Source organism: Bidens hawaiensis, unplaced genomic scaffold (genome assembly GCF_021521415.1).
Source record: "Bidens hawaiensis isolate Kalapana, Puna unplaced genomic scaffold, B.hawaiensis_p1.1 tig00045932_1, whole genome shotgun sequence".
NCBI lineage: Eukaryota > Viridiplantae > Streptophyta > Magnoliopsida > Asterales > Asteraceae > Bidens > Bidens hawaiensis.
Window position 1 is genome coordinate 7730 of NW_027498168.1, and position 10665 is coordinate 18394.

General features: G+C 34.0%; 1 protein-coding gene across 1 annotated transcript; it reads right to left on the bottom strand.

The window, feature by feature from the left end:
• Positions 1-835: 835 nt before the first annotated feature.
• LOC143595991 (putative serine/threonine-protein kinase PBL18) lies at positions 836-3977 on the bottom strand. The gene is made up of 6 exons (XM_077074872.1): positions 3572-3977; positions 2748-3073; positions 2224-2359; positions 1948-2084; positions 1718-1841; positions 836-1489 (listed from the first exon to the last, which is right to left on the bottom strand). The coding sequence occupies exons 1-6, from the start codon at positions 3630-3632 to the stop codon at positions 1092-1094; spliced, it is 1182 nt and encodes a 393-aa protein (XP_076930987.1). The 5' UTR covers positions 3633-3977; the 3' UTR covers positions 836-1091.
• Between the last annotated feature and the right edge of the window lie 6688 nt (positions 3978-10665).

Sequence of the window (10665 nt, forward strand, 5' to 3'; positions counted from 1 at the left end):
TGAAAGATCTTTTGTACTGTACCTGACGAGGTATGGGCAAAAGATCTGACCAAAGATACGACAGCTCATTGACAACAGTATGGCGAGCAGCATGCTCTTGTACTGTATGTCACTATTAGCCGCTACCTACTCACCAACTCCTGTCATACCACGTGCATAGCCTGTAGTTGGTGGAAAAGGAATAGTACACAGCAGGCCTGGTCACTGTCAGCCGTTGCCTACCCACCAACTACCAGCATGGCACGTGCGTAGGCCACAGTTGGTAGAACAGGAATACTATTCAGCCGGCTACACCTTCTTGGAAACCTACTTTCGGCTATAAATACCCCAAATGGTATGATCATCTGATCTCATCATATACTATCTCGTATCTTACATATTATACCTGATATCTGCTCTAGCAATCTCTTAATATACATTTATATTCAAGAGCAATCTAGTCTGATTCTCACGCCGGAGGGTGGTCACAAGGAGGTACCCCCCCTTCTCAGTGACGAGCTCACGGTGTCTGTTTTGCAGGTTATCAGAAGAACCATCTTTGCCGGATCTAACCCCTCGTGGGAAACATCTATTTAACCCCCAGATTATCCGTAATCTGCCCGGGGCCGATTAGTGTTTCTTCATAGTCAAAAAATCATTTATTGATGTATCAGTTTCACAATATATAGAAAAAAAAACCCAAACCATATGTAAGCCACATAAATTTTAAATTAGTCAAACTGATCGACCAGTTTTGATTTAGACCGTTGTTTTAAATTCAACTGTTTATAAGCACTCTTAGACATACGTAGTCATGAAAGCTACTAGGAGGCCTAAAAATCAACCTTTGGTAAAATAAAAATTTTATAATAGAAGACGAATATTTTTAAGACGTAATGCGCTATAGCTAAAAACAATACTCTAACATCACGAGTCGCACCCGTCAAAATATAAAGATTTTATGAATTTTTACTTATCATCTCATGTATGCAATTATCAACAAGGAGTCAAGGACCCTCCTGTATGAGTTGCTAACTACAATCACTTGTACATCACGCAACAAAACTTGCACGTCATGCATGAAGAGTTGTACATCAAACATATATACACCATCATCTTGATCTTGTACCTACACTTATTTCCTTCAAACTCCTAAACTTTTGTTGGTGTTGATCAGGTGAACCCCTCAAAACATCTTTCTGACCATGTTGAATATTTTGTAAAGTAGCAAGAACCTCAACCAAAGTCGGCCTGAACCGGTGGTCACTATGGAGACACTTTGATGCTAGTGCAGCCACGGCTTGTGCACTCTTCTTGGAGTATTGACCACCAAGCCGTGTGTCCATGATTCTAAGAACACGTTTAGTATCACTTAGAAACGGTTTAACCCATTCTACCAATGTTTCTTCTACCCCACCGGCTCTCTCATCTGCTATGGCTCGTCTTCCTGATAGCAGTTCTAATAAGACCACCCCAAAACTGTACACGTCGTTTTTTGGTGTCAAATGCCCTGAATATAGTGTAGAAACCACCTCGTTAAAATTAGGTAACATGTGAATAAGTCGAATACGTATGTACATTGTTTATATATTAATTTATGTAGAGACAAGAAACGTATATAGAATGTAAATAATCGGGCGTTAAAGAAGCGTTAGGAGTGCAATTTAATAATGTTACATACAAAATATTAAGTTTTAAATAACTTTACACAATAGTTCAATGTATTAAAAACGCGTACCTGTTGCTACATATTCTGGTGCAGCATAGCCGTTGGTCCCAACAACCCTAGTAGACACGTGTGTGTTGTCTCCAACAGGACCGTTTCTTGCCAAACCAAAATCTGAAAGCTTCGCGTTAAAATCCTACGTAATTCAATGACAAAAAAACCATTAATTAATAAGAATATAGGAAACAATAATATCTTTGCTTTATATCTTAACATAAAAGGGAAATAGTTTAGGCATATACCGAATCTAGCAAAATGTTGGAAGCCTTCAAATCGCGATATATGATACAAGGTTCTTGGCTATGCAAAAACGATAAGCCTTGTGCTACATCAACCGCAATGCGCATCCTTGTGGCCCATGGCATCGGTTGAACACTTTCTACAAATAAAATACATAAGGTGTTTAATAAATATAAAATTTTACTATGTGTTCACGTTTTGTGGGTCACATATCATTCTATGACGTCGGACCCACAAAACGAAACAAACTGTATCGGTATAAAGAAAGTAAAACTCACTTCTAAACAAGTGATTATCTAAGCATCCTTTAGGCATGAACTCATAAACTAAAAGGCGGTTTTCGCAATCTGAACAGTAGCCAATGAGTTTAACAAGATTTTTGTGATGAAGTCTCACCATGTAATCGAGCTCGGTCTACAGATTGAAAAAAAAATCAAAAATCAAACCACCAATTCCTTGTGAGCCGGCTGCATAACCAGTCCAATTGATCGTATTTTAAACATCCTCCATTTGAACGTCCAGTTTTGGGTCGGGCTGGCATATTGAACCGGTCGTTGGTCCGAATTTAAAAGGATGCTATTATTTATTTAAATTTATTTACTACAAATCCACACATAAAGAAAAAGTAGTTCCATATATTTTGTTTTTAATAACTTATATATATTTAAATTATTTATGACGTTATCCACTGTTTTTTAAAACCGGTCCAACTAGTGAGCTGCTATAGACGGCCAGTTAGTGGCCAGTCTGGTTATGAAAACATCAAGAAACTGATCATAATACAAGAAAGGGGATCACTTACAAGCCATTCACGGTGACCTTGGCAGCTATCGTCTTTCAGTATCTTGACAGCCACCACGAGCCCAGTGCCCGGTTTGGCCGGAGCAAAGGTGGTCTCATCAACCCACCCTTTAAAAACCTGACCAAATCCGCCCTCGCCTAGTAGACTATCGGGCCGGAAGTTCTTGGTGGCAGTCTTGAGATCACTCAAGCTAAATGCTTTGAGGTTAATCGGAATCGGTAAATGATCATTTTTATGTGCTTTTGAAACCTTGTTGAAGCTCACAGTTTTTGATTGATTCTTTGAAGATTTTGAACTATGTTTCCCACTTTTATTGATCATATCCTCTGAAAATCAAAATGATCAACAACACATGTCAATTACTTATAAATATTCAAATTGAAGAAGCTCTATAATTAAATTAACAAATAATAATAATAATAATAATAATAATAATAATAATAACTGAAGAAGAAAGACAAAGACTGGCATGTTGTAAAACTCTCGACTAGACGCTGATTAATGATTAATCGCTAGTCGCTAACCCGCCGACTTGTCGACAATTAATCCTCATTTTTGTCTAAATCGATCAAAATTGAAGGTTTTATATATAAAATTTGTAATATATATGTATTTGAAAATTTACATATGAATTCCAGTTCGATTAATCATTAATCGCCGATTAGTTGCTAGTCCCTAGCCCACAGCCCGACTAGCGCCTGGCGAGTTTTACAACACTGGTACCCAAATTGAGTAGAAGAAGCATGAACAAAATCATAATAATCAAAATTAACAAATAATAATAATAATCAAAATTACAAACAATAATAATATTGAAAGAGTACCAAGAAATTGAGTAGAAGAAGCATGAGCAACATTGGCTGATTTTCCACCACAAATACCCATTATGGAATGATGATTAATCTATGCAACTGAACTTGTCTATGAAGGGAAGAACAGAAGCAGGGGATTATTAATATTAATAATAATATGTTGGGTGAAGTGGTGTTGGTGTTGGTCTTCTGTTTGAATTAATTGATAAGGATTTTTGGCTTTTAATATTAAATTGATGATGGAAGCTTCTAACGAAACTCCATGAAATCAATACCAGAATTGGAATTGGAGTTATGGGTCCCGTCAATTGTTGATTTAACGAATTTATGGTTTGATATATTCAAAAGCCTATAGTTTGACCTTCGAGAGTTTGTTATGTAGAATTTGGCGTATGAATAAAACCGCCAAAATATCTATTTGGGGCGGTATGTATTCGGGTTTATTTTTTCTTTTTGAGTTTGAGACGGTATGATATTAGACGATATCAGGTTTGGTTAAGTGAAATGAATGGACCGTGTTTGGAGCCACCAATAGTATATCTGAAGGAGATGGCGGTTGATTTGGACATGGCCGTCTTTGAGATTTTGATGCCTAAATCGAGTAAAAAAAGCCATTATATATATAAAAATAGAAATTTCAAAGACCGACGATAATAGTTATAATAAAATGGCCTAAAATAATCTTATTGTGAGAGAGTGAACTTGATATTATAAGAAAGGGTCAATATACATAAACAATAGACTCATCAGTCACAGAAACACGTATATTGAAAATTTTTGGGTCCATCTTGATAGCAGACTTTTAGCGGCAGCTAAGACTCGACTATCCTCTGGGCTAGCCTTGGATATGGAGTAGAGGTATATGTGAGGATGAACGCTCTGAGGTGAAATCTGTAAGGAGAGGAGAGAGGAGGGTAGATGGCGAGGGCATCAAAGTGTGTTCACGTGGCAACCGAGTATCAATGTACATAAAAAGTAAAGTCCAAAATTTATCGTTTTTTCAAGCTTATTTTAAAAACTTGATAGGTAGCTTATCATTTGAAGTAAGATGAAGTGAAGAACTAAGTGAGATTCGATGCGCTTTTCATGCGCCTCGCTTATAAAACATTTGCTTGAGGAAACGGGTGTCAATAGATGATGATATTATTGGTCGACGATTATTCAAGCTTTGTATAACAACCACCTAACTTGAATTGTTGACCTACATATTGTTTCCACATTATATAACTTATTATTTCCAGAAATTGGATTGAAAATAAGGGGTCACCGAAAGTACCATTATACAGTTTAACTTTTATGTTTGTATGTGATTGTATAACTTTGTTTCTTCATACCATCTATCTATGATGCCGCCAACCAATGTTTGGGAGTTTTTTGCTTGACTTGTATGAGTAAAAGTTATTTTCTATATTCTCTTTTACTATTACTACTTTCCAAATTTCCGGTGACACTTTATGATTGTCCTCTTGTATATTATTTTTTTAAAAAAGTTTAATTTAATTTAATTTATATTGGAAATCTTCTAAAAAGATAATAACTTTGTGTAATACGAGCACCCACAATACAAGGTTTGTGGGTGCTCGTACATCCGATGTGAATGCTAGCACACGAACCCAACTGCGAAACAAGTTTGCAAAAGAGAAGTTTGTTGCTGCAAATGTGTGGACGGACGGGGAGGTAAGCACAATCTCTCTCAGTATGTCTCTCTTTCTCTAACATACACACGCATTGTTTTAATATATATAATAGTGTTTGTGGATGTTTTGTGTGTAGAAGAAAATAAAAATTCTTAAAAATGTTTGAAATCTAATATGACAGTGATAGAAATGTTTGTGTATATCCAGCGTTACTGGTGCTCTAAATTTATGCATACAAACTGCTTAAAAATTGTAATAGTTTTTAAAGAGTTTATTAATGTGAGATTGTTGGCTGTTGAACAAGTCTTAGGGTGATATATTGACACGTAATCATAAAATATTTTGACTAACATTTTCAAATAATTGAAACTATGAATTTGTCTTTATGCAATTATTCGTGGTGCGTTTCGAGAATGATGTCTGAAAATTTTGTTTTGTCTTTGTCATAGTAAAGGCTTCATAAGTTATCTTACAAAATCTATTTTTTTATTATATGTAATTTATTCATTTTAATAGAAAAGTTCCAGACACCCGGGATCATTCTAACAAATGGATCATCATTCTGTTTGAATGACGAAACATGGTGATCCATCCTACCTACCCAAAAGAAACCTCATAACTGGAAGTAGATTTAAGGCAAGTAGATTATCAAAAGCCCGTTTGAAACCTTGAACTGCCTGAGGATAAAAAGCACGAGTAATTAAGTCAGGAGTGCTGGAAACATAATAAAATACATATTCTAAAATGGTACCGAGTATCCGTAATATTCGTACCTGAATCTGAAAGTACGCGTACCTAAAATCAATAGATCTAGGTATCCATTCCGAATAGACAAGCATGGATACAAATACGGATATCAGTACATGTAATGAACGAGTAAGTATATAAATATACAAAAAACAATCTCATCCCTACTTTTAAATGTAGACTTCCTTAATTCGAGCACATATAATTAATATGACCTATTTTTTACGCCCAAATGTTGACTTCTGAATAAAATATGTTTAGGATACTTTCAAGTGCTGATTAATAAAATACAATATCAATACAAATTAATAGAATTCAAGTTAATTTCTATATTTAATAAAAAAGTTTTGTTTTTTATAATATAACTAGTGTATTGTCCGGCATGTTGCGCCGAGACAGGTTGGTAAAACTCAAACGATGATAAAACCCAAACGTTGTCGGTCCTAAGTGTTGAGGCGGTACGTCGACGTGAATTTGGTCGGTTTTAGTTACATGCGTTTTTGTATTAGAACTAAAACCAATAATAAAACATAAATTAAGGTGCACCAATAGGGTGGTTTCGATCGGTAAAACTCAACACATTGGTAAAACCCGACCGATGTTGTTCCTGGGTGTTTAAAACTAAATGTGGTGAGTCTATGTGATTCAACCGGTTTCCGTTACGTTCGTTACGATACTAACTAAAACAAAATTGGCTTTCATTAAACCTTGACGTTGATAAAACCGAGCGTTGTCTGTCCTGGACATTGCGTCACTGAGTCGATACGAATTCAGTTGAATTCGGTTACGTTCGCTACGCTACTGGAACTAAAGCAAAAATATTTTGGTAAAACCCAATCGTTGGTAAAACCCGAGTGTTGGCGGTCTTAGAAGTTCTGAAGGCTTGTCGACGCGAATAAACGCTTATAAACCAAATTTTAATTCAAAACAAAAAAGGTAACCTATTGGGTGCCGCCAAGTGGACGAATGACGTCGCTTGCGGCACCAAACTTCTAATTTAATATATATAAATATAAATATAATAATATAATAATAATAATAATAATAATAATAATAATATGTAGGTTCGTAGAATTTTATGACTTTTGAATTTAATGAAGTCTTTCACTTGTTTTTTCGTATTATGATTTGTAGACTTTTATATAACTTTTGAATATCTGTTTAATATGTTTTTCCTAATTTTGTGAAATCAGCAATTATGAAATTTTATGACTTTTAGAAAATGAAAATCAATGATCATTGAATCGAAATTATGTGTGTTACTGTGCATATGTTGTGTGTTGTATGTTTTGTTGTAATGCAGGCATTTGTTATAATTTATTTATAGGATGTTTTGGATAATCTATAAAATTAAAATATAGAAAGCTTGATTTGGGGTTACCAGGTGAAGTGAATTTTTATTTGGGGTTATCAGGTGAAGTCGAAATAATCGACTAAAGGTTCAAGAGATTGATAAAAGTGAAATTAATGATTCGTAACTTATCATTATTAGGTCATGGGGTATACTTTAACCCTTACATGGGTTAACATGACATGACACTTTAAAGATGGATTAAACCACTCCCCACTTGTGTTAAGTGTGTTAAAATGACCCATGGATTATGTTTCTAACGGGTTAAAATGAACAATATGCATTAAATATGTATTAATTACTAATTGTTTTGTTATTATTTATTTTGGTAATTAAACTAAATGTTTGATTATAAATTAAATATTAATAGAAGAGAAATGGAGTTAAATGAGTTAAACCATTTTCTTTGGATGACATGGAGTGAAAAGAAAAAATGAGTTATGTGAAACTTATATGGAGTTAGAATGAGTTAGAGTATATCTCATGGCCTTAGGGTCTGTTTGGTTTATGGAATCCAAAAAAAATATAATTAGAATATGAAACCCTTCCATTAAATATCGTGTTTGGTTGGTCTTGACTGAAATACAAGTCGGAAAAAACATTCATCAAAATCCATTAACAATAGGAATATGATTCCTTCACAATGTTGATGGAATCTCAAACTTTCCATCAAAATAGATATAAAATTACCAAAAACTCCTCATGTTGTTTTCTTCTACGTAGTTACTTTTTTTTTTCTTTCTATAAAATCCATAAAGATATCAACCAAATATAATCTAATGAATTCCATGATCAAATGAGCTAAACAAAAGACCAAATGAAGCAAGAATTGATTACCCAAACTGTGTGTTCAAAATCCATGAAATCCAATCGTGTTTTAAGTATAGATGAAATCGACGAAGATTAACATACAACCATCGCCATTCATAAAAGCGTAATTTTGTTGATGAAGCGAAGAAATCAAAACTGAAAATAGTTATTATCCTATATATTAATTTACAACTCTTAACTGGTTCTGATGTGGTTCTTATATTGTACAACAACTTCTGTTCTCTCTCTAAAATATTTTTGTTTTGTGTGCTTTCCTAATTGGATAATACTCCAACCGTCTTTTCTGCATTTCTTCAACCAATTCCATTAATTATATTCAGACAAAACTCTTTTGGCCCTCTCTTATGTGACCCCCATGTCAGACACCCGACCCCACCTTTCCATCTATGGAATTTAGCTTTAGCAAATTGGCATATTACACCCTCAAACTTTAAACATTTATTTGATTTAGGTAATAGTGTGATTTTTATATGTTATAGTATATAAGCATCATTGAACTTTTGTCGACTTCTTTTTGTTATAATTAAAATTTTACTAAATGAACTTAGATAAATGGAATTTATTTCATTCATTTTGTAAACTGTTGCATTGTAGGCGTAACAATCAATGAAACTTACTTCAACTACAACCACTGGCGAAACTTGGACGAAAACGTTGACTGGGCAGGACAAAAATACACATTAAAAATCCGTTAACGGAGGGGGCCGAGATCAAAATTTCGGTTGGAAACAAGTAAAATTTATACTACATATACAAAATGTCGGACGAAAACGGGTAAGTTTACACTTTTACGCAAAAAATGGAGGGGGCCGGGACCATCCCTGGCCCCAACTGTCCTTCGCCATTGACTACTACTATAACAATACACATCTACTAAAAATAAAAACCCCGCCGCAACGCGCGGGACTTGAAATCTAGTTGGTAATAAATGGAGAATTGGTCATGAAGTAATGCACTTGACTATAATATTACACTAGAAAGCTAACGCGATTGACATTTTAAAGAATAGTAGCTTCAACAATCGTCTGAATTGGATTCACATCTCAGGCTTAACCTGCAAACGCCTATGAAATACAATGTAACTGAATTCCGTTTGTATCCCTAACTGTCGGTACCGAGCACTAAGTCTCGATAATGGGTGGCATGGGAGGTGTTGGGTGGATTAGGTCTTTCAGACCATGAAAATCATCAGAACACCGCACGAAGTAAAGATAAATATGACACTAATAGTTTCGTTTTCATCTCAATTATCATAAAAAATGTGTATCTTCCTTTTCTTTCTTTCAGTATTATATTTAGGTTAAGATTGGGAAGGAGAGTTTACGGTGACGAACAATGATTGACCAAGGTAATTTGGTCTTTAGATATTTTAAACATTCCAATTCCTTTTAAAAGTTGTCAAACCAAACACCCTATAAATTTTGACAGAAATGAATTCCAATTTCTACGATTTCTATTTCCATTCAAATATTCCAATTCCTTCGGAAACATTAGATAAATCACACGGGCCCTTAGTATTACTAAAATAATCAGAACGTAGTAAGAAAAAATATGATTGACTACAATCTCTTCTCGCATTAAGGGGGTGTTTGGGATTTCTTATTTTGCCTCCTTATAATTTTTCATTAAGTTAATAAGTTACAAAAATGTAACTTATGAAACTTTTTCTCTCACACTATAAGCAATCCCAAACATCTTATTACTTTTAAAAAAGTTTATAAATTATAAGTTGGTGAAAATAAGCAATCCCAAACACCCCCTAAAAAGTTCTTGTTGAACAAACCTAACTCTCTCACTCCCTTTCTCTTTATATGTCTATATCCTTATCACACACACTCCTGTAAACTAGTTAAGTATTTAATAAATAATAATAAAAGTTAAGTCCAAACCAAACTTAACTTAAGATATCAAAGCTCAAAACGGGTAGAGAGCTGAAAACCCTTTAAGTTAAACGACCAACAAAGCTTGACTACCTCGGTACACCGACTGGGAAAAAAACCACCTACACCTGCGATTGTAAACAACATTAATGACCCAACCCGTCATCAATTTAAGAAAAAACCCGTTGTCAGAAGAACCAACCTGGTAAAAATAATTAAGACTAAAAAAATTAAAAAACTAACTGACTCATCAGGTGAGCCCACTTCCATCCTGTCAAGTATTGTTTACTCAATTCAACTTATTCCAATATATGTATCATTATATAGGGTTTTTTTCCTAAATATCAACCAAATTTTATGTAACATAAAATGTTTCAATCTTGATATCAAACTTAAAAAAAATATATATTAAAAGTTATCCGAATAGACTTTAATCATAGAAAACCAAACTAAAACATTAAGTTTAATTCAAACTTCAAAGTTAATGCATTTCTAAACTTTAACTTTCACTTAACTTTTGTTGTTTCACACTCTCACTAATAATAATAATAATAATAATAATAATAATAATAATAATAATAATAATAATAATAATAATAATAATGCCATTGGATTACACACCCCACCCATCAACCTTTTGGGTTCCGTTTCATCCCTAAA